Raw genomic sequence first — 25925 nt, 5'->3', positions numbered from 1 at the left:
TTTTGATGGAACTCGGCGGATGCATTCAGATAGGATATTAAAATTACTGTATCAAATTTCGAGCAAAGCAAATATGTTCAAAATGTAATAACCACGGTTGACAAATGACGGGAGATGGGAGCGATATCTAAATCTGAACCGATTTCGTTCAAACTTTATGGATGTTGTCAAATTGGTCTTGGTCGAGGAAAGCGTTGTACAAAATTTTGGGAAGATTGGTCAATAAATGCGCTTGCAGTAGGTCTAGGAGTGAAAATCGGGCGATATATATTTATTTGAGTTATACCTAAATCTGAACAGATTTCTATGAAATTCACCAGTAATATCGGGAGTCATAAGAAAATCCTTCCTGCAAAATTCCGAGAGAATCGATTAACTAATAACCATTTTATTACTGCAAATCGGACGAACATATAAATGGGAGCTATCTCCAAATCTGAACCGATTTCTATAATATTCGCTTTTAATATCGAAAGTCATAAGAAAATCCTTTTTGCCAAATTTAGAGAGAATCGGTTAACAACTGACAATTTTATTGCAGTATTACTGCAAATCAGACGAACATATATATGGGAGCTATATCCAAATCTGAACCGATTTCTACAAAATTCACCAGTTATATTGGGAGTCGTAAGAAAATCCTTCATGCCAAATTTTGAGAGAATCGGTTGACAAATGACCATTTTAATGCTGTATTACTGCAAATCGGACGAACATATATATGGGAGCTATATCCAAATCTCAACCGATTTAAATAAAATTCACCAGTAATATTGAGAGTCATAAGAAACCCCTTCTTGCCAAATTTCGAAAGAATCGGTTAACAAATGACTATTTTATTGCATTATTACTGCATATATATGGAATATATATGGAAGCTATATCCAAATCTGAACCGATTTTTTCCAATTTCTATAGGCTTCGTTTCTAGACCGAAAAACATGCCCATACCAAATATGAAGACGATCGGATGAAAATTGCGACCTGTAGTTTGTACACAAATTAACATGGACGGACGGACATAGCTAAATCGAATCAGAAAGTGATTCTGAGTCGATCGGTATACTTATCAATGGGTCTATCTCTCTTCCTTTTGCGTGTTACAAACTTATTCATTAATTTATAATAGCCTGTACCACAGTAACTTTTGCTTGTTTGTGGTAAGCTTATAGTGGCAGCCTAATTTCTAAACAGACTCCCTTAGACTATTTTCGGAAATAATGATACCGCAGTACCGACAGACCAGGCCTCAGATGGCAATCGAACCCACGACTCCCACACTGATAATCCGAGCACGCTACTAACTCGGCTACCAAGGCGACCTTTTAGAGTGGAGCGCCCCCAAGGACGTACATTTTAATGTAAAATTCGTGCTCAACTCTACTATTCGAACCTTTCATTAAAGTTCTATATCGCCATGATCGGTCTACGGCTTTTAGGGAAGGGTTTAAGAAGTGGCGTGGGCCCTAAACGCCTGGAACCACATTTTAATGTCAGAATTGTAGTCTACTCTGTACTACTTTTAAACATTCGCGTTCTTAATTCAAAGGATAAACTAGTCTAATATGCCCACATATGGTGGTAGGTACAAAAAATTGTTAAACCTCAAAACGATAAGATAAATAAAAAATTTGAAAGAAAAACATACCACATAGATGCAATGGTCCTTCGAATGCATTTGAACCGATTCCGGAGTTTTTTGCACACGAAAAAAATTGTGTAAACGACCGAAGTGCTATAGCATTTCATTCATTAAAAGATTTTAAATATTTTGTGTTTTCATTCATTAATAATGTAGTCAATGTCACAAGCTTTACTACAAGAACATTTGTTTATTGCTGCATTCACACCAAGAAACAACAACAAATTGTTGTAAATAAAAAAAAAAACAAAAGCACTATTCACAATAACCATACGAGTAGATGTACCCATTATGACAATGCAAACTGTCTGGTTCATGATGGTAGAAAAGAGCGAGAGAGGAAAATGATAGGCAATACCTTTATTGTTGTTTGTATGGATTTCCTTTTTGCTTTTACTAATTACACTATGTTTTCACAATTTCATTAGCACATTTCAATCTTTTTGCATTTATAAATAAGTAATCGCTTAGAATAATTGCTTTTATTACAAAGCTATTGCACTTTTGATCTTTTTTTTTTAGCGTCACGAAAACACGACCGAGTTTTTACAGAAAACGAAAGAACTAATGACAACATGTGAAGCAAGTATGAGACAACAACAACAACATGAAATACAGAGAATGGGAGAGATGTAGACATTCATCCATTGACAGTGGGAGAGTTATTAAACACCAATTTGGGGAGATTAGAAGTGGTGTAATTGCAATGCATTGTATTGTTCCCCACAATATTCACCTCACTACCTATAACTTCGATTCATTGCATTATTGTTTTGCTTAAAGGCCGGTACGCAGCTCTAACGAAATATTTGGATTGCTAACACAAGATAACAAAGGGATGCATTATTTGGCCAATCTGTTATACTTGTTTTTTGCTGAAGATCACATTTGTGCAAATTATCAGACATATTTGACAAATAAATCGTTTTATGCTACACCACATTATAAAATCATTAGTTTGGATTCAATATCAATAAAAATAAATCTCCAATACTCGCAATATCATTCTGTAAAAACAAGGCCAAACAAACATTTCCCATGAAATATGTATGTCAATGCATTTCTGATAGCAATTTCGCTAGAGCTGCGTATCGACCCTAAAAAAAGAACGCAAAATATACATTTTTGGTAAAAGCAGCAGAAAATATTCTTCTTCTTAAGCCGGTCATACACAATAAATTAAATTCAAGAGATTGGCTTCCAAGACAATGAAAAATAACAATATAATTCCTAAAATTCTTTAATTTTTTTTTTTTAATTTTAGTAAAGTATTTATTTATTACTTGTAGGCCTTTGAGAGGTTTATGCATATGTTTCTTTATAACAACACCTATTTTCTTTTATTTTTTCAGGCACTACCTTTTTTACCCCAATGTCTTCAACTGTTTCGCCTACAACTACATTCAAACGAATAAAAGTCTATCGTAGAAGTCGGCGTTCCTCATTACCACCCATAAAAGCATCACCAAACTATACTTATAACTACAATCAGGAGCATGCGGCAAATCCTTATCAATATTATTATAAGGAAAATAACTAGGGAGGTTATTTTTGAAGAAATTTTGAATTTCTAAGTATTTTTAATGAAATAAATTCAGTAATAAACGAAAACAGCCAATAACATTACCCACAACCTTAATTGATAAATTTTGATTCTATAGACTTTATCTCCGCTTTCCATAATGAAATGGTCAAGAGCAAATTTGCAAACTTTCAAAGTTTTCGGACGAATGTCCCAATGCACAACTCTAGACAGTCATCCTTCGTCAAAACGTCGGCGAGCGATTTTTTCTTCGACAAAAATGTGTTTTTTCGTGTTTTTAATCTCATTTTTTGTACAGCGTTAGCGAGTTATTGAATAAATTTTTTGTTTAATATTAGTTAAAAAAAACTAAATTTTGGTTCTCACTTTGGCTCACGACGCACTAGAAATAGTTCGTAGTCAAAAGGACGAAAGATGGCGTTAGTGTACCAAAAATAAGGATTAAGATTCACGTTGTGCAAGAAATGTAATTCATCACTATCAGGCCTGTTCCGGTTTAAGAAAACGAAAGATTTTGTTTGCGTTATTTCTTACAAGCCTTGTCACATTAATGTTTGAAAGCTTACTTTCATCAAATTTCTATTCATAAGAGGCACCTCAAGTAATTTCAAACCTTACAGGTATATGGTTTCGAAAATATACTCAAACTATTTTTGGAGTTTTGCGAATTTGAAAACCGGAACAGGCCTACAATTTTGGGTGAGTACGTGAAGAGTAGTCTGTATGTACATCGAAAAGCGAAGCTAAATTATCATATTTATGATATATAGTGGACATTTCTGAGGTCTGAATAGCTTTATAAGTTTAATACAGCAAATTGCAAATTTTGTCCATGGACAGTACACTAAGGAACAGGGGCCAACTTCTCACATATCAATGTGTGCAGTCCGATTCAAGTTTAAGTTCAAGCTTCGTTTTATAGCCGAGTTCGAACGGCGTGCCGCAGTGCGACAACTCTTTGTAGAGAAGTTTTTATATGGCATAATTCCTCACAGTGTTGCCAGCAACATTTGAGAATTTTTTCTGATGGTCTCGCCAGGATTAGAACCCAGGCATTCAGCGTCATAGACGGACATGCTTACCTCTGCGATGAGTGTCATATTAGACATTCAATATTTCGATTCGGACTAAAAATGAGGACTAATCGAACTGAGCATTCCCCTATCCGCAACCTGTGGATGCGCCCGGTAGCTTGCAGCTAAAATTCTCCTGACAGCAACGAACACCACACAGATCAGACCTCATTGTGCCAGCCTGTGTGGTGCTCACAGCTATCCCATGACGGGCTTCTAGTAGTAGGCTTATCTGGAAAAAAGTTTATATGGGAGCTATATCTGATTATAGATCGCTTTGGAAAATACTTAAAATGGATGTTGGAAATCAAAATCAAACACTACGTGCAAAAAATCGGCCAACAATTGCAGCTTCTAGGGGATCAAGAGTTCAAATCATGGATTGGTTTATTTGGAACATATTTGGAGATGGGCAATGGGTTGATACCCAAAGGGTATTTATCTGGAAATTTGGGTATTTACCCATATATACCCAAAATCAGGGTATTAATAGTTTTGCAGTTATCGTGGCTATATAAAAAATTTTGCAAACAATTTTGGGTGATTTTGTATTCTTTGTATATACTCCTTCCGATCTTCTTAACATCTTCACCACTTTTATAAGGCCGAAAATGGAGTACAACTCACATGTATGGACTGGACCATCAAAATCATACCTGGAGCTACTGGACCGTGTACAGAGGAGAGCGGTGGCATTAATTGGGGACAGTAGGGTATCCAACTCTGTTGCCTCCCTTCATTATTGTCGCAATGTGTGTTGTTTGGCGCTGTTCTAGCAGTACTTTCATGGTGTTTGTTCGTCTGATAGTCGTTTTCTTAGTCCTGATGTAAGGATGTTTGTCAGGGATACTAGACATTCCAGGAACTCAAACCCGTTTGTAATTGATTGGCCAGCGGAACGCACAATGCATTATAGAGAGAATTCGTATTTTGCCCGAATCGTTCGTATGTGGAATCGACTTCCGGCTAATGTTTTCCCAACATCTTTGACATCCTGCGATTTAAGATTAATCTCAATAAACACTACATCCCCCCTCCAATTTCTAATTTCCTTTCGTCAACGCAATGCACTGCATTCATAGGGAATATCCCCTGCATGTCGGTTCATAGAAAAAAATATTGGATAACTAACGGAATTAAAATCGGGGTAGTAACTGCAGCTTCTAGTTGCTCAAGAAGTCAAGTCGAAGTACAAATTTTGGGGGAGAAATGTTCAAATCTGAACCGATATGGCTCAGTTGCATTTTCCAACGACTTACTTAATGTAGAAGTATGTATGCAAAATTTCAAGCGGATATCTTCTTTCGTTCAACCGCCATCGCGATTCTCACAGACGGACGGAAATGGCTAGATATATACAGTTTTTATGGGGTCCCAGATCAAAAATTCAATGTGCAACAAACGGATTGACTACATAAACATACTCCCCCCCCCCCCCCCCCCCAACCGTATGGTGGTGGGCCAAAAAAGGGAGAAACGTTATTTTTAAAATATACATAAAAAAGTCACAATTTGCATGTCCGTCTAAAATTTTAAACTTTTTGTTTCCGAAAAATTGTTATCATTTCAAGAATATCTGGGCTTGACATGTACACATTTGTATAACATTTGGCATCTGTCAACAAACGTGTTACAAATCGACAACGCCCAACCATATCATTTAGCAAAACAAAGTTCTAATTCAAATGTTAAGAGCAATGGACATCTGTTGTTTAAAGAACAGAAGTTAAACATTAGCATTTAAATTTCAAACTCACCTTGTAGGATCATACATCTGATTGTTACGAGGCATGCGTCCTGGACCCATTTTAATGCCATACAAAGCATATTGATCCTCGGTCATGGTAACTTCCCTAAAGGTATACAAAGAAATGATAAGTTGGAAACTTTTTTTAAAGTTCCCTTCAAACTTACGTTTGTTCCTCATCTATGATGGGTGCTATCACGGGTCCCCGGGTACCATATTGATAATACGAAGGTTCTTCATAATTGCCACGTGTAGAACGTTCTGGGGAACTGGTGTAACCATCTGAAATATGTTTAGAGACAATTCTTGTAGTAAGTTAAGTTACAAAAGTTTGAAAATAAAATCAAAACTAAGGCATATATGTGGTTAGTAAGCCATAACAATTGAACACAAAACATGAATGCCATGAAATTTTGATGGTATTGAATCCATGAAAATGAAATATACTACTTTTATAAAAACAAAACAACTACTTTTAACCAATTTGTCTAAAATTAATAAAAACAATATATATTTTTTTAAAGTTAGTTATAATATTCGAAAAAAAATCCTGTTTGTCATATGGCAAGTACCTGGTATACTGTATAACTGATCCGGGGGATAAGGAAACAAGGGTTCCATGCTACCCCTGGAGTTGGGCGTTCTTAAAGGTTTCAATGGCGTTCCTAGTCAATCAATCAATCACACATCATACATAGTACTTAGTCGAGGTGGTAGTTGATATTTATATATGTATATATGTACTTATTTTAAAATATTTTTATTCAAAAATACCAAAATGAATTTAAAAAACGGAAAACCGAAACAAACTAAAATAAGGGTTAAACAGAGCTTAGAAAACTAAAACCAGTAAAGACATGGAACATCAAAAACCCAAAAAACAGTTTAAACAAAACATGCATCTCTTAAGTAGTTATGGGGATTATAAATTACAAGGGATAGGGAAGTTATAGGTCTCAACTCAACCTTATATGAAACCAAAGGAAAAACCCAGAAAATTTCTATCAACCAAAAAAAAATGAATACTTCCTAGCACTTACCCATGGCTACTTTGTTGCGATCGGTATACATTCCACGGGGCAATGTTTGTGAGGCGCCAACATAATAAGGAGCCTGTTTGCCAATCTGCCAAAGACATAAAAAGAAACCAAAAGAAACAGACATGTTGTAATAGTTCGAAATAAGCAACTCATCATAAAGAGCATGAAAAAGATGATGAGCTTCCAAATCATCATCATTATCATCATCATCTTCAATATTGTATAACACCAAACATTTCACTGGCATTTGACCAAGTTTTCTTGGACTTGTCTTACCAGCCACCTATGCTGGCTGGCTGTTTTGTATGCTTATAACGTGGAAGAGCTATTCAAGCCATATAATTTCACTTTTTATTAAGTGTTTATGACCATTTTACAGGGTAATTGACCACAATAATGTTTTGAATGAAAATGCAAACACAAAAACATTACATTTTCTTTCCTTCTCAAGTGATGGAACTTTGGACTTTGCAGCTAGTGCTGTTAGGTATCGTGTGTCATATCTATTGCAGGGTGTCAAGTTCTTGGTCATGGCCGAAGTTAGTCACAGCTTAAACAATTAGTAGCCTTTTATGGTTACAGCAACTATGGCAAATAAAAAGAGATTGAAGATCATAGAGTTGAACCGAACCGCCTTAACTTAGGGCTACAATGACATAAGAGTTAGATGATGATATGGTAGCAAAACCGACAAAAGCAAACCCACATAAATAAGAATAATAAGGCATTAGGAGCCGAAAGATTACCGGCTACCCAACATTTATATGATGTATTCTTCCGCTTATTTGTGTAATCTTGGTTTAACAAGGTGTTTAATGTAGGGTATTTTTCCACCGCCTTGGTGCCGCCTTAGCCATTCTTTTAAACGTTTGGAAAATTACTTCAAATTTACATAATAAAGCAATTTCATTTGAAAGCAATTAAAAAAATCTCCTTTAAATTTAAATGGTAACAAATGTTTTGCATAATTTTTCAAATATGCCAAGTAAATGGCTTTACATCATTGCCAGATGTCTTTAGCCTCAATTGGTTACAGGCGCCCGGGCGTTTTATGGATATGTATGGTGGCATGCGTGTTGAAATTATTTTACAAACCGGCTGACTGGTGGCTCATGTAAATCCATAAAGAAAAAACACCAAAGCCAGTCATAAACTGAAAGTAGTTAGAACTAGTCCAGCAAAGCAATCAAAAACTACATAAAAGACAGACAGGGTGGATATGGTGAAATAATCCAAATGATATAAGCGAATATTGATATTGTAATGTAAAGCAAAAGCCATAAGTTTGGATTGACTTGGCATGCCTGCTTTGCCAATCGAAGGGTACGCTGCTATTAGTAAAAGAAGAAACAAAGAGAAAAAAGTAGCCATGAATGAATGAATGGCCAAACAATAAACAAATACCTTTATGGTGAATGGGGAGAGAGTTGGGTGGCCGTTTGGAAGGAAGCACTTGGAACCAGTCCAATAGCCATGGCGCTGCCACAAAAGCGTCTCTCGTGCAATGGCCATACCTATTCATCACCTATCAATTACTCGCTAGAGTCAAAATAGACAGTTTAGCTAACACCTTTTCTTTTGTTGTAATTTCTAAATCCCACAATAAAAGTGCATTTCCATTTGGCCCACACAAGCAAAAAACAAAACTAAGTGGCAGTCAAAGCTCTTTGCCTTTAGCTCAACGAGATTAAACGAGACTTAAATGCTGCAAACAAAACACAACAAAGCTTTTTTCTTACAACGTCTAAGCACGTAGGAAGCTTTATCTTTGGCTTAAATGATATTGCAAGTCGTAGGTCTTGCACAGGCGCGTAGTATGCACAACTCCACAAAAGTTTTTATGCTAGTCCAGTGCCAACCATTGCGGCAAACAGACGCATTTAATTTAAAAGCGTATAAACAAAATAAAGTCCAAAAATTAATCGGCTCGCTCGCTCGCTTGCCCCATCATAAATCCGTTACAAAATTAACTCTAATTGCACGTCTTACAAGCTCATTAAGATTAGAGCACGCCTCATAATTAACCACGAGTTTCGGTCAAAGCTAATTAAAGACAAACAAAAAAGCAAAACCTTGGCTCAACAAAAACTAGATTAAGTGAAAATAAAATGAAAATAATCTATCTATTAGTCGTGTTAAGTGGCTTTAATTGTGGTCTTGGCCATGCCTGGAAGCCCATAGTGGGCCAAACGCCAACGGCTACCTCCACCATAAGTGGCTCAAAGGCTGCTTCGGCCACCTTTACAAGTTCATTTAGTCTGCAGCAATCACATCCCGATTACGGTGGCAAAACCGGCGGCTATGTTGCGGAGATAGCTGGTGGTGGAAGCAAGCAACTGCTGCTGGAAGAAATAGCACCACAATCGGAAGAGATAATACCACAGAAAAGCAATTATAAAGCGTATGATCCCATAGTGCCAGCTTCCATAAATTTTGGAGATGCTCGTTTTGGTTATAAACCAGCAGGGGCAGTGGCCTTTAAGGAGGTATACTCAAAGGACATTACAAGGATTTTAGTTTTTCAATAATCTAATAAAAACCTATTTATATTCTTCCTTGCTGTTTGTCTGTCCTTTAAAGGATCAATGCTCTGTGAAGAAATATGCCTTCAATCATGATGGTGTTGTTCATTATGACAATGAAATCCCAGAATTATCACAATTCACCATTTGCTTCTGGATGCGTTTCACCAATCACAGTGGCGATCATGTCATTCTAACCTATTCCGGTAAGTCTAAGCCTTTATTATTTATTGAAACACCTCTCGCAATGAATATTGACACATAACAGTTGTTAACAACAAATATCTCGGACGATTGGCAAGATTTTGTTTTTGTTGTCTGGGGTGGTTTTTCCCTAGTGTTACACATTAACTACAAATGGCAGCGAAATAAAATTCTTAACCACATTCTTCACAAGACTTATTTTGTTGAAAAATGAGTACAAGTGAATGGAGGTAACCAGCACAGTGGAAAAATTTTATGATTTCGATAAAAAAAGTGTAAAAATTCCAAAAAAAGTGTTACTAATAAAAATTTTAAAATATTTATATCAAAAAATGTTTAAAAATTCAAAACATTTTTCTGAAAATTTCCGCATAAAAGTTTGCAGAGGTTTAAATTGCACAGAATATGCCAAAGTTTAATTAATTTTATGAAAAAAATTTGGAGAAAATGGTTTCCATAGCATGTTTTTAAATTTTCTATAAAAATTTATGCGAAATTTTTGATTTTTATTACCAATGTTCATAAATATAAATGTTCGAAATATCCATTTCCGACCCTAAATAGATATAATTTTCGGATCTTGCAAATGCAAATTTTGCCCATGAACATTCCACTAAGGAACTGGGACAAACTTCTCACATATTAATGAGTGCTGTTCGATTCAATTTTTTAAGCTCAACGATAAGGGACCTCCTTTTTATAGCCGAGTCCGAATGGCGTGCCGTAGTGCGACTTCTCTTTGGAGAGAAGTTTTACATGGCATAGTACCTCACCAATATTGCCAGCATTAGGAGGGGAAAATCACCGCTGAAAAATGTTCTGATGGTAACGCCAGTATTCGAACCCAGGCGTTCAGCGTCATATGCGGACATGCTAACCTCTACGCTACGGTGGTGTCTGATATTTCGGATCATACAATCGGATATTGTCCAGCTGCAGCCCATAGGGTAATCTGCTTCTCTTACAAATAGAAAAACAAAAAACTCTTTTTTTCCAAGGCTAAGCTGAAAATGAGTTTTTTGCTTTGTTATAGCATTTTTCTGGTTTCCTAGATCTCGATTTCGTTTGGTACCACCCAAACTTGTCAGTAGGAGTTGTCGGTAGGATCGTCGTAAAATTCTAAGGAGATTTAATGATGTCCGTATGTATGCCCGTCTGTTGTAATCACTCTACAGCCTTTAAAAATTGAGATATTGAGCTAAAAATTGGCACAAATACGTCTTTTGGCTGCACGCAGGTTGAGTTAGTGAACGGACAAAATCGGACCATATTTGAATATAGCTGACTATATTCGAAAATATAGACCGATCTGCCGAATAGGGGTCTGAAAACCAAAAAAGTTGCTTTTATTAACCGATTTCGCTGAAATTTTAAACAGTGAGTTGTTTTAAGCCTCCTGACACCTAAATATGAAACAGATCGATATATGATATATAGCTGCCATATAGACCGATCTGCCGATAAATGGTCGGAAACCCATAAAAGCTTTATTTATTACCCGATTTCAATGAAATTTTGTTTTAAGCCTATCGACATCCGACCCAAATATGGTTCAGATCGGTCTATATTTAGATATAGATGACATATAGACCAATCTGCCAATAAAGGGTTTGAAGCCCATGAAAGCTTTATTTATTACCGGATTTCACTGAAATTTGAAATATTGAGTTGTTTTAAGCCTCCCCACATCCGACCCAAATACGGTTGAGATCAGACTATATTTATATATTGTTGCTGTAGAGACCTTTCTGCCAGTTAACGGTCCGAAGACCATAAAAGATATATTTATTACCCGATTTCGATGAAGTTGCCTTTAATATTTCGGGATTAGAGAACTCAAAAACAAATATTAATCATCGAAAATCGCTTTATTGTTTTTCAAAATATTCCCCATACACTTTTGCATGCGTTTGAACCAATTTTCGAAGCACTTTTGCCACTCTGATTGAGGTATCTCCAAAACATGGATTCTGAACTCACCAACCGCTTTTTCAGGTTTCGGTGGCAAGTCAGGACTAAGCGGCGGATGGCTCATCAAATTGATTTTTTGAGTGCTCAATAAAGCAGTAGTTTAGGCCGATGTGTGAGAGCTCGCAAGTGGGAGTCAACCTAGAAGTCCATGGCCAGTGAATATTACTGTTTGGGTGTGTTTTGGGAATGGGACATGCCCTCAGATATTTCGCCTCGAATTTGTATGTCAATTTCGTGTTATACTCCCAAATATCTTTCATTTGAGCCCCATATTGCCAGGGTCGGTAAATATGTGCGGTTGCAGGTTATTTAAGGACAGACTCTTGGCCCTTTCAAGTATCTTCTATATGAGCTCAATACTGCCGTGATAAGTTGTTGGGGCGGATCCGAAAATATTCGTCCCCAAAAGTGGATATCAGAACATTCAAAGTCCTTTAATTGTAGTCCTATATTGTGATGATCGGTATATATTTCGGTTTAGAGGGGTTTGGGGTGGGGCGGTTCCCCTAGGTACCACAGCTTAATTTTGGATAACAAATTTTTGCTTTAGGTTACTATAAGGTTATAAACCCTTATAGTATGGCGCAAAGGTTAGCATGGCCGCTTATGACGTCGAGCGCCTGGGTTTAAATCCCGGCGCGAACATCAGAAATGTTTTCAGCGGTGTTTATCCCCTTACTAATGCCATGTTAAAACGTCTCTATCAAGTGGTATCGCTATGAGACACGCCGTTCGGACTCGGCATAAAAAGAAGGACCCTTATCATTGAGATTAAACATTAATCGGACTGCACTCATTGATATGAGAGAAGTATCCCCTGTTCCTTAATGGAATGCTCAGGGAGTAGTAGTATTAGCTTATAAAGAGAATTCAACTGAAATCGCCCATTCATTTTTAGAATCTGGCGTTATTCAAAATTCGGAAAAGGAGGAGCGTCCGACCTCTTCAGATATCAAAAATGAAGTACCCCATATTCACCACAGGACCATTCTACACCGCCTTTGAAAGTTTCCAGAGAAATGGGTTCAGCCATTTTGGAAAACAAACAAACCAACACAAAAAAGTTTTTATATATACATACTAACTGAACCCGGCGCGTTATGATACGCCTTCATCAATACCACATGAAAAAAGATGTATCTTTGTACCAAACACATGTATCTGCCCAGCACAATTTGTTTATCTACTACCAAATAAGCTTTATCTGTGCCCATGTACCGTTTCGAAGTTTTGGATATAGGACGAAACTCTAGGCCAACTTAAACCAAAATTTAACAATTAATTGCTAGATCAATTCCCATGTAGCATTTAATTTGGCCCATATTCGCCTATCTATAGATGTGCGCTTGGGGGTACAACGGGTCCGGGATCCTTCATCCCCTATAATTGTTGTCAGATTAACCCAAATACCATTTATTTAAATCCCATCTGTTTCGGTTTACAAGGCTGCTTAAAGGATTTTTCATATTCATACACATATATTTTAATCCCCGTATAACCTGACCACCAGTAACTTGATATCAATTTTGGATAACAGGTTTAAGCTTTCGGTTTACCATAAGATTGGAAAAATTTCGTTTTAACCGATACACCATATTCAAAATCTGACGTTTATGAAAATTGCAATTGAGGAGGAAATTTTGACCTCAGAACCATTCTACATAACATTTGAGTCCATATACTCATAAACACATACTCGTATAGTTACCCTACGGGAAATGTGTAGTCAATTGCCCCAATATATACAGGTCCTAAACTGGAGAATTAATTACCTGTCACAGGACATATCCTACAGGTAATGAAAAGTTTCAATTGTCATAACTTATGATTCTTAATTATTTTTTAACAACTCCCTTATTTATTGTTAAACATTGCTTATCCGTTTAATATATTTGCATACTAATGCTATCTCCCTTAAAAATATTTACAAACTATACTCATCCTTTCGAACTGTCCCAAGACCTACGGTGTTAGATTGGCGGCTAATCGTCACCTCAAGCGACAAACCCATGTAAAGGGACAAGAACTGGGACCGGTCCCTATCACCAGAGGACCTATCCCGTGACAGGTTTGGGACCTGTCCCATTTCCCGTAGGTAAATATTTTTTTAAATCCAACAACTCTCCTCCGCTCTTTGTTATAGAAAATTTTTAAAATAAATTAAAACTTCATTTGCTTGCAATTTCTTCTGCAATCAATGTTCAGTTTACTTAACCATTAAGTTATTGATTTTTTTCTACTGACGCCATCTGAATCTATAGCTGAAGATTATACTGCAAATCTCGGCACAACTACATTTCAAGATGAGTAAATATTCGGTCAGCACTTTAAATAGATTTATCTGTGATGCAAGAGAAAGATGAACACAGGAACCGAGAGAGAGGGGAGCCTAAATGCACTTTCAATCTATCTAATTCAATCATCATCTGCCTGATGACTTTCTATTATAAATGCTTTGCAAAATTGATTTCTGTGGCTTCTACCCCACAACGCCTCCTTGGCTCTGCTTGAATAAAGAAAATATCTTACAAAGTTGTCTTTTGCAATGAATGGTGCGAACATCTTGTCTTGTGTCCAGCCCTTTTGATGGCACCTAAAAAAGGAAACTTTTAACCATATCCTTGCAAGTGCCAAATCCTTCCGTTCTAACTTCCATGAATGTAGGGCCACAAAGACCATTTCCTTATTCGCACATCTCCAACCCCCCAGCCACCCACATTCATTTTTAGTCTTCCTCCCAAAGCTTTTTCTTTCATCTTTAGAAAACTTGCAAAGAAGATATTACCTCAAATCCATTTATACTTTGGCCAATTACTTGCACACTTTAAGAGTTTTTCATTAAACTTTGGTGTGGGGTTTTTTTGGGCGAGAGAGGTAAAGAGTTGCTGCAAACCTCGTTTAGCGACCCCTCCCCTTCCAATACTTCTATTTGGGTTGCGCAAGTGTAATTTTTGGTTACAAAGAGTTTTCGTTTCAAATCTCCGCACACATTAACAGAGAAGAAGAAGAAGAAAACCAAACGAAAAAAAGTGAAAGGAAGCCAACTTCCTGCTGCTGAATGAACCAGCGAACATATACAAAGAAATCGTCGGCAACATCATCTGCACTTTATGGCATATGTAAGAGGAGTCAAAGATTTTTGTTTTTGTCTTGGCCATTTTTTTTTTTTGCCAATGGCTTTGTTGCTTGACAAGGCAAAGAGCCATAAAGCAAAGCCCAGGCTTGAGGTGCCGACTTTTTTTCGAATTTTGAAATTCTTTTTGTAGTGTTTATTTTGTTTTTGTTTGATGTTTTATAAAAGACTAAGAGTAGATGGATCAGTGGGTAATGGCCAATAGAAACTCTGGCCGAAAAAAAAAATGTTCAAAATAAAGAAAAACAAAACAAACGTAATGGTCAATTTCAAGTTGCAAGCACAACATAGCAAAGAGCAGACAGTGTTATCAGTGGCCCATTACATAAGTGAAAGACGTTACAACTTGTTGTTGCTGCTGCTTTTGATTTCGATGTTGCCATTGCTGCCAATGGTGTGGCAGCAAACATTTTGGCCAAGATGTTTTGTTCCTCTCTATCTCTCTCTCCTTTGACCAGATCTTGTCTAGTTAGGTTGGTCTATCCGGTCCAGATAGTTTTTTAGGCCTGTTTTGGAATTTCCATTTCAATTCACACCAATGTTGCTGCAGCCACTGCTGCTGCCGTTATGTTAAGAAAACAAAATTCGCCTCACCAGAGCAAGATTGTGGCAACTAAATTTGACACAAATTTGATTTTTGTGTGCGATTCATAGAGTCGAAACAACCACGCATAGCTAAAATGGCCATACAAAATTCATTTACTGGGTTACTATGTAAAGCCACTATACAGGGTGGCTGATGAATATTGCTACAATGATGAATATTGCTACATTTTTTTTTCGGTGTATGGAATACATTTTTCTTTTATTCATGTTAAATTAAATTATTAAATTAATTATTAAATTATTATTAATTAAATTAATTAATTAATTAATTAAATTAATTATTAAATTATTATTATTAAATAGAAAAAAAGTTATTACATTTTTTTTTGGTAGCGGCTTTCATCAGCCAAACTACCTCCTTTTGATATTTACACAAAGTTAGTTTCGATATGGAATAGTGGCAAATTATGAAGAGATGCGGTGGCAAACAGTGGCTCAAAGAGAGAAAATTATGTGGCAAATAAGTAATGGATAGAGCTTTACGGCTCAATAAAAGAAAACAAAGGAAATGGCTGAAATATTAAGAAATCTTGCTCGGGCGCCAACAATGATAATTTTGCCTAAAAACTAGCAGGGGCTCAATTAAAGGAAAAACGTGAGAAAAAAATAAAACGTGCCCTAAACATTGAGGGCTCTATTAAAGGAAAAACGTAAGAAAAAAATTAAAACGTTCCCTAAACATCGAGCTAAAGCTTGAAGTAAACAACACTTATTTATATGAGAAAATCTTCCTTGTTTTTAAGTGGGAAGTTCGTGGGATTGCATTGCAGAAGTTAGGCTAAAAGCGGAAATTTATGACGAAGGGAAAAAGCTGAGGATTTTAGTGCAGCTAAGGGTAAAAAAATAAATGGCTTAAAAACTACATGTTAAGGTTCCTGTTAACACTTGCATGATGGCGCCCGAGCAGGAACCTTACAATATTTCAGTTATTCCTGGTTTTTTCCTATAACTGAGCGTTACCTCTAATTAAAAGGTTATAGCATATAGAAATGGGGCTTGGGAGACCACAGTAGTAGAGGTAAGAATGTTCGCTCATGACGCAGATAAAACAGCACTAAATTAAATGAGAGAAATTCCCTTGTTTTCGATGGGAAGTACGTGAGATTGCATTACAAAAGTAAGGCTTAGGGGGGAACTTTCTGGCGAAAGGGAAAAGGATAGGATGTTAATGCAGCCAAGAGCAAAAAAAAAAATAAATAGCTTAAAAATTGCATGGAAGGGTTCCTGTTGACAATTGCATGATGGCGCCCGAGCAGGAACCTTTCAATATTCAGTTATTTTGGGTTTTCCTATAACTGAGCCTCACCTTTAACTTAAGAGTTATAGCATATAGAAATGGGGTTTAGGAGACCACAGTAGTGTAGAGGTTAGAATGTTCGACCATGATGCTGGTCATCTGGGTTTAAATACAGATGAGAATATCAATAAAATAATTTCGCCAACGCCAAAAGTGTTTTCCGTAAAGAAGTTTTATAGCCACATAAAACTTCTTTACGAAAATGTTCGGACTCGGATTTATCATTGAGCTATAGCTTGGAATGAATAGCATTCATTAATTAGAGAAATTATTTTGTTCTTTAGTGGGAAGTTCGTAGAAAGATTTGCATTGCAGAAGTGGGGTAAAATAGGGAAATATAGGGCAAAGGGTAAAAGATATGCCATTTGTTTAAGTAAGAGTAAAAAACTTAAATGGCTTAAAAATTACATGGAAGGGTTCATGCTTGGGCGCCAGCAAGCTGATACGCTATTAGTTCAGCTAAGAGAAAAAAAAATTAAATGCCCAAAAAAAATACATGGAAGGTTTCCTGCTTGGGCGCCAGCAAGATGCTGATAAGGTATCTTCCTTAAAACTTTTAAGTAAGGTTTGTTTCTTATTTTAATGATAATTTTTTTTTTTGGTAGCTGGACGAAGTTTAATTTGTCATATTTTCCCACTTTTTTGGCAACATAAAATGGCCAAACAAAACATTTAGGTTACATATTATAAACATTTAGCCAACTTTTAAGCAACTTTAAAAAATTAACCTACATTTGTATTTACAACAATTTCATAAAGACCTACCACGTTACATTGGAAATATGGTGTAAGGCGGAACTACATACATAGTTTATGAATAAGACCAAAAGAGAGACATAGCAGAAAAAAAACAATAATTACACGAAATTTAGGCCAACTTTGATTTTAAATTAAACAATTAATCAAAAACAATTGCAACAATGCAAAAGACAATTGCTGTTCGGCGTGAACTATGCCAATGTTTACACAAGAAAAAAAAAGAAAAATACAAAAAAATGCCCGCAATGAATGGTTCACAGATTGTTTGAGTGCAAATGATCAGAGTTAGCAACTCAATCATGAGGCAATAGCCATGCCATGGTGATTATCTGCCATAAAATCCACAACAATAAAAAAATTTTTGAATTTATCTCATGTCATATGGAGTATGTTTTGATTTTATGCAAAACTAACATTGTACCATAATTTCATTATTGTATAATCAATTGATGTTTTATGAGTTATATCTGAGAAAGCAGGGCGTTTCAGAGGTTTTAACACTTCAGGAGTATACACTGAGAAAAAAGGGTTTCAGGAACCTGAAAAAAATCCTTCAGGAACATGAATAATTTTTTGGTATCCATGAATATGGCATTGGTCGATACGGAATATCGCTCTCCCTCTTGAAAATCCCTATGCAGCTTCTGGCCAAACCTTGTCAAATCAAGTCTCCCAAAGTGCGAGTTGTCTATCCTCTCTCCTATTCAAGAGGACAGTATTATTTACAAAGGTGGTTGAAGCTTTGAAGATTTTAACAGAAGGCCAATGGCCTTAAAAAATCTGAAAATCTGAAATCCGTCTGGTAATCAAACCCAGATTCCGGATCTATGGCAATAACCTCTAGGAACCAATCGCTTAACGGTTAAAGGTCCCTCTTAAACACTGAGGATTTTAGCAGCAGACAATATGCTACTGACTGATATCGTAACCGGAGGTATTGGGTCTTTAATAAAATTTGAAGCAAATTTTTAATGAAAATAAAATTTTTTATGAAAAAAAATTAATAAAATTTGAAGCAATTTTTTTATGAAAATAAAATGCAATAAAATAAAATGTCAAAATTTAAAAAAAAATATTTTTGACATCATTTTCATAAAAATAAAATGTTGAGTAGAAAACGTATCCGATATCCAATTTTAGGACCAAGTGCTAGGGGACTACCTTAGGCCCCAAACCACCCCTAAATCGGACATATATATCGACCATGACAGTATGGGGCTCAAGTTAAGGTATTTGAGAGTAGAATTCCAATCTGATATCCATATTTAGGCCCCTCCCCTAAAACACCTCCCAAAGAGCACCAATTTACCGACCATAGCAATATGGGGCTCAAATGAAAAGTCTTTGAGAGTAGTGCACGAATCTGATATCAACATTAGGGAAAAAGTGTATATTGGGCCTCCCCACCCCCATAACACCCCCAAATAGGAGAGTATTTTGGAGTATAACACGAATGTGATATATATTTTCAGGGCCAATTCACTCAGTAACCGCCCCACCCCCAAAACTCCCCCAAATAGGGGGTATTTTAGAGTAGAACACGAATGTGATATATATTTACAGGGCCAAGTCACTCAGTGGGCGCCCCACCCCCAAAGAGGAGGTATTTTTGAGTAGAACGCGAATGTGATATATTGGGTTGCCCAACAAGTAATTGTGGATTTTTCATATAGTCGGCGTTGACAAATTTTTTCACAGCTTGTGACTCTGTAATTGCATTCTCTCTTCTGTCAGTTATCAGCTGTTACTTTTAGCTTGCTTAAGAAAAAAAGTGTAAAAAAAGTATATTTGATTAAAGTTCATTCTAATTTTTATTAAAAATGCATTTACTTTCTTTTAAAAAATCCGCAATTACTTTTTGGGCAACCCAATATATTTACAGGACCAAGTCACTCAGTGGCCGCCCTATCACCCCAATTTTGACAAAACGTCCATAAAAAAATATTGACGATATTTTCTTAAAAACCAAATTTTGACAAAATTTTCTTAGAAACCAAATTTTTACAAAATTTTCATAACAATAAATTTTTGACAAAAAAATTATGACAAAATTTTTACAAAAATGTAATTTTTGTAAAAAAAAATAAAAAAATATAATTTTGACAAAATTTTTACAGCTCTTATTTTTTGACAAAATGTTTGTAATTTTAATAGAAAATAAAATTTTTACAAAAAAATTCATAAAAAATAATATTTTGACAAAATTGTTATAATAATGAAAATTTTACAAAAACTTTAAAAATTAAAATTTTCACATTGATTTTTTAAATAAAAATTAATTTTTGACAAAATTTTCGTTCATAAAAATAAAATTATGCCAAAATTGAGATTCCATTGCAGGAAATTTTACTTTAATGCTGCCACCTACTTTCTAATTAGTGAACTGTGCAATGGTAGAAGCATGCCTCTTTGAGACGTTCGTTGGTTCATATTAGGATATTTTCTTTGGGCTCAGTAAGAAAAATAAACCAGCAGCGACCAACATCTCTGCTCAAAAAGAACATCTAGCATCTACAACACACACAATAGCCGAAACCTATTACCCAGCAATCTTTGATTAGTAACTTTTCTATGTGTGCGTACTGCAGCACACACATTTATCGGCATGCCGCCCATTCATTCATCTGTTTTTGCGCTTCTTTTTATTTTGATTGTTGGATTTCTTTGTCCAGCTGAAACCAAAATGTTTTTTTTGTCTCTATTTAGAATAAAAAGCAAAACAAAAACCTTTTTAAAATCCAAAGAGGCATGCTTTACTATTATCATTGCACAACTCACTAAATACGAGAAAAAAAAATAGTTATAAAAAAAATGTTGCCAAATATTCATCAAAAAATAAAAAAACTGCCAAATTTTTTAATACAAATAAAATGTTTAAAATATTTCCAATAGCAATAAAATGTTGGCAAAATTATCTTAAAGAATTTAATTATTCCGAATCTTATATAGAAGGGTCGGTTTATATGGTAGATAGATCAGGTTATCAACCGATTTAGACCATACTTGGCACAGTTGTCGTGATACCAAAACACTACGTGCAAAATTTCATACAAATCATATAAGAATTGCACCCTCTAGAAGCTCAAGAAGGCAAGATCCAAGATCGGTTTGTATGGCAGCTATATCAAAATATGGACCGACATGGCCCATTTACAGTCCCAACCGACCTACACTTATAAGAAGTATTTGTGCAAAATTTTAAGCGGCTAGCTTTACTCCTTCGAAAGTACGCGTGCTTTCGACGGACGGAGGGACGGACGGACATGGTTAGATCGACTTAGAATGTCATAACGATCAAGAATATATATACTTTTTGGGGTCTTAGATGCATAGTATACCTCCATCCTAAGGTGGAGGGTATAAAAATTAAAAAAAAAATATTTTTAAAAATTCTAATAAATATAAATTTTTACAAAATTTTAAATTTTTATAGAATTTGGACAAAATATTTTATATTAATCTGTACAAAAATTTATAAAAAAAAAGTTTTGCCAATATTCTTACAAAAACAACATAAAATTTTTAAATTAATAAAAAATTGGTAAAATTTTCAATAAAAATTTGGTTTTGGCAAAATTTAATTTAGAAATAGAATTTAACAGAATTTTATTCAGAAAGAGAATTTTTGACAAAAATTTATTCAGAAATAGTATTAAAAAAAAATCTGTAGATATAAATTTTTTGTTATTGTGCGTCTTTTGTTTAACTTAAGACAAAAACTATACAAACAATTTTCTATGGAAGTCAAGAAAAGTTACATTTTTATTTTGTTTACAAAAATTGTATTGCATAAATCAAACCAAACTTATTTACAACTTTTTGATTGATTTTCATTTTTTTTTATTTTATTTCCAATTTTTCCAATAGCCGAGGAAGGACATCGTGATTTCCAATTTTGGGTGGCTAACGCTAAAAACTCCAGCTTTATCTCCATGGCCATAAAAGGTCAACAAATTTACAGGTAAGTCGAAATAAGACAAATGAAAACTCATTGCTATGAGTTATGGAGTAAGATAACAATGAATACATGTTTTTGGTGTGGTGGGGGCAGGGCAGGGGAAGAATATGTATTGCAATTATTCACCAACCCCACCCCAACTCATCGCATGACTTCCCATATGTACTGACTCCCTGACCTATTTCCATTGTTGACCCCTGCGGGGGTAATCTCAAGCAATTTACTATCAATCAATAATTTATGATAACATAAAGCATGCCGCAGCGAACAGCATACAGCGAATGAAAAAATAATGATTGTAATTGTTTTTAATCTATGTTTAGACTGAACTATCCATTGAGGGTTCGTCAATGGCATCATAGCTGCACATCATGGAATGGCAAAACGGGTGAATGGCAAGTGTGGCTAAAAGCCGAACGGATTGGGCGAGGTTTCCACAACTCTGTAAGTTGCTATGATTTCTTTGCTAACTACCAAACTTCTTTTCTCTCGTTGTTGCCTTTGTTGTTTTTGAAAAAGTGTTTGTCAGCCTGAAATAATTGTGGGGGAAGAAAAATCAGCATAATCATTGCTAGCCGCAGGTTTGATGCATGTATGTGTGTAAGGTGGTGCTTGTGGGCCACACATCCATTTGAATAAATGATGGTTTATGGCCCATAATCAAATACAATAAAAACAAAAACAAATACAGTAAAAAACCCTTTCACTGCTGGATTTACATTTATGCCAAAACGACACTAAGTTAAGGGCTTCGGGGAACCTTAATTGCGATTCAAACAATGATTACCGCCAGCAGAGATAAACGGGAAATGTTAATTAAGGTTAAATGACACGTTTGGCGGCATAATGTTTTAACTGCCATTTATTTCAACATGTGATTACAAGAGGAAGGCAATGCAGGTTACTTTAAAAACTTAGTTTTTAAGAAAATTTTGTTTGTTTAAAAAAAAGGGTAATAATTTTGAATTTTTGGAGAATTTTGTCAAAATAATCTCTCTTTTTCCGGTTGGAGATGGCATAGTTGCATGTCGAAATTTTTGCAAAATTTTAATCTGGCTTTCGAAGAAGAAATTTGTTTTACATTTTTGGTATTCGACTGTTCAATTTGAAGAAAACGATCGATATATAAGTTAATTGCATTCCAAACTACATCGCGTCTGTTTGTCGAAAGAGTGTGGAATCAAACTGTCGAAGGCGAATAAGTTACAGAATACCAAGAAATGTGAAATTCGCTTTAGTGCTGTCGATGATATCTGCGGCACTGTTTAACCTCTACCTATCCTCCATTCCAGCCCACTCAGACGGCATAGAGATCGTATCATATGCGGACGATTGTACGATCATGACATCAGGGCCCCGACCCATTGTAGACATCTGTGATAGGTTGAACGTCTACCTCAACGAACTTACCTCATATTTCCTCGCAAGAGATGTGCCACCAAATCTTCAGTCACATTGTTCACTACAAATACGCGTGAGGTGAATACAGAGCTGGAAGAGATGCTTGATGGAGAAATGATTCCGACCATCAAATGCAAATTTTGCTCATGAACATTCCACTAAGGAACAGGGGCAAACTTCTCACATACCAATGACTGCAGTCCGATTCAAGTTTAAGCTCAATGATAAGGGGCCTCCTTTTTATATTTGAGTCCGAACGGCGTTCCACAGTGAGACACCTCTTTAGAGAGAAGTTTTACATGGCATAGTTCCGCACAAATATTGCCAGCATTGGGAGGGGAAAACCACCGCTGACATTTTTTTCTGATGTTCTCGCCAGGATTCGAACCCAGGCGTTCAGCGTCATAGGCGGACATGCTAACCTCTGCTCTACGGTAGCCTTAACTTCTGCACTACGGTGGTCTCCGACCATCAAGTGTCCCAAATACTTGGTATCACATTTGACAGCTCTTACACATTCTCCCCTCATGCCACAGCTAATTGCGATAAAGTCAAAAGTAGAAACAAGGTCATCAAGTCACTTGCTGGCAGCGCTTGGGGTGCAGACAAAGAAACCTTGTTGACCACGTACAAAGCAATTAGCCGGTCTGTGGTAAATTATGCAGCACCAGTGTGGTCTCGTCAACTTTGTGACAAGCAGTGGAATAATATTCAGATCTGTCAGAATGCCGCCCTCCGAACTGCGACGGGCTGTCTCCTCAGTTCTCATATGGACCACCTCCGAAGACATAACCACATGCTGTCTAAGCAATACCTTTTGGCCTATTATCGCAGAGACCATCCAAATCATTACCTTGAGGATAGGTATCCACCACCGAGAAGCCTAAAGGTAGATTTACATGTTCTGCAGCGTAAGGATCAGCGCTACAAGGGAGAACCTATAGATCAAGGGACATATCAAGCAGGTCTAGAAAACATTTAAGCAGACACGGTAGCAGATGCGTTTGCCCCTGAAGAAATTGACCTCCCCCGGCAAACCAAAGTTGTTCTGGCCCAGTTCAACGCTTAACGATACGGCAGATGCAGCCGCCTCAATTCTTACAGAGCAAAGATTGATTCCGACGTGCAGGATGTATGTCCCGATTGTGACCAGGGTCCACACGGTACACGTCAACTGTATAACTCCCCAGTCGCAGAGTTCCTAGATCTGGATACTAAACAGAATCAAGCAGCCGAAAGATAGAACACAATAAACTACTTCAACAACAACTGCTGTTGATTTTCGCCTTCGACAACGGGAATAAGGGTGACATTTTGAAAGGACATCTTTTCAATTTTTGTTTGCTCCAGAAAATTTTATTTTTACTGGAAGTTTTTTTAGAATTTTTTGTTAGGAAATTTTATTTTGAGATTTTTTTTTTTTTAAATTTTTATGGATTTTTTTTTAATTTTTTTACAGTTTTTTAATTTTTCTTTAATTTTTTTTAGAAAATTTTATAAAATAATGTATTTATAGAAAATTGGGTAAAACATGTTTTTATGGAAAATTTTTTTTATAGAAAATTTTCAAATTTCATTCCTTCGGCAATTTATCTTTTAAATTTTATTTAAAAATGTCAAAATTTAATTATTAAATCAATTTTGAAAAAATTGTAAGCTTTTTTTATTTCTATACAAAATTTTATACATTTATTTTATTAAGAAATGTTTAATTTTTTTAAATGTTTTATCTTACAAAAAATCTTGCCCAAATTTATTTCTATAGAAAAAATTATTTTTAAAGAAAGACTTTTAATTGTTTAACATCTTTCCTTTTTCAGCTTGTGGGCCACAAAATTCCACCCAAGGGCAAACTCTTTTCAGGAGGACCTTCAGTTACAGGCAAAATCTCCGAAGGTTTGCACTTTGAAGTTACCCTGGTGCAATTGTATCGTGTGGCTTTGAGTGCAGGCAAAGCTCATAGAGATCATAAACACCATCATGCGCATCATTTCGATCATGAAGGCAAGGAGATACATCCCACAACTAAACCTCCCCCAGTGGTAAGCACAACTTTGCCAAACCAAAAAAATGTATTTTTTAAAAAGTCCCTTTATTTTTAAGATCAATCGCCCTCAACCCATGCACAGCCTTTTGGCCAATGGCCAAATTCCCACAAGGGTGCGCATAAATCTGGCTCAGCCCACTGCCAATACTGCTAATGAAATCCCTGCCAATGCTGCTGCTGAGCAAGCTTTGACCATACACACGAATTTCTTAAATGGTCAAATTAATGCTGGTTCCCGTTTGGTTGCTCAACAATTGGTAGGCCTCAATCAACCATTAGCAGGACCTCAATCCACTCAGACTGTAAATCGCCAAACAATATTGGATCCCAGTAATCCTGGAAAAATTAAATTTGTGGATGAAACCGAGACACGCATACTCTTCAAGCGTGATATAAAGAATTCCGATAAGAATCTAAAGAAACGAGGTTTGGTCTTTTTGGATGATGGCAGTATTGTGGATGATCCTTTGATTCAAGGTTCGGCCATACTCAAATATGAAGGCTTGGCCGAATTTGGTGGTCAACAGTTTAAGGAGGATCTAAATGGTCACATGCAGGTCGAGGATGACGTTTCGGAACATGATCGTGAGCCTGCAGAGGATGAAGTCAAGGCCGTAATGGCTTTGTGTGGTGCATGTGACACAGAACCCTTCCAGGGTGCCATTGTCTTTGCCTGGAAGGATGCCCATGAGCAGCTGAACAATGCACTCAAGGGCTATAGTGTGGGCAGATGTGGTAATTTCTAGACAAATTCGTTTTAAAATTTTAAGTAAGGTTTAGTAAAATCGTTGGATAAGAAATAGCAAAGGAGTCGATGGCGACAGTTGTATTGTATTTTTAGCCACTAGTCAGCTAAACAGGAATTTGGAAAATGCAATTTTTGACGCAAAAAATTACAGAAAATATGACTCGGGGTTTAAATAGTGTACAACAAATGCAATGTAATTTTAATTGATTTTTTTTTACGCAAAAATAAATATAT

The 25925-nt window shown here is 36.0% G+C and overlaps 2 protein-coding genes across 7 annotated transcripts in view; one reads left to right on the top strand and one right to left on the bottom strand.

The window, feature by feature from the left end:
• Nucleotides 1–25925, bottom strand: part of LOC106082865 (coiled-coil domain-containing protein CG32809) — a 61898-nt gene that overhangs the window by 27415 nt on the left and 8558 nt on the right. For 3 of the 6 annotated variants that reach the window (XM_013245605.2, XM_013245613.2, XM_013245621.2), the window contains exons 9-12: nt 7046–7130; nt 6578–6670; nt 6173–6287; nt 6016–6111 (exon numbers count right to left, since the gene is read on the bottom strand). In XM_013245605.2, coding sequence (XP_013101059.1) covers nt 6016–6111; nt 6173–6287; nt 6578–6670; nt 7046–7130 — 389 coding nt within the window. The remainder of the gene's footprint in view (nt 1–6015; nt 6112–6172; nt 6288–6577; nt 6671–7045; nt 7131–25925) is intronic. The other 3 variants (XM_013245627.2, XM_013245637.2, XM_013245645.2) reach the window with 1 other exon arrangement.
• LOC106082902 (uncharacterized) lies at nt 8760–25915 on the top strand. Its single transcript, XM_013245658.2, has 6 exons — nt 8760–9531; nt 9626–9773; nt 21405–21498; nt 21819–21939; nt 24717–24938; nt 25000–25915. Exons 1-6 carry the CDS (start codon nt 9154–9156, stop codon nt 25687–25689), a joined length of 1653 nt encoding a protein of 550 aa, XP_013101112.1. The 5' UTR covers nt 8760–9153; the 3' UTR covers nt 25690–25915.

This window comes from Stomoxys calcitrans, chromosome 4 (genome assembly GCF_963082655.1).
Source record: "Stomoxys calcitrans chromosome 4, idStoCalc2.1, whole genome shotgun sequence".
In the NCBI taxonomy this organism is placed as follows: domain Eukaryota; kingdom Metazoa; phylum Arthropoda; class Insecta; order Diptera; family Muscidae; genus Stomoxys; species Stomoxys calcitrans.
Note: the sequence above shows the minus strand (reverse complement) of the source record. Positions and strands in the feature narration are given on the sequence as shown.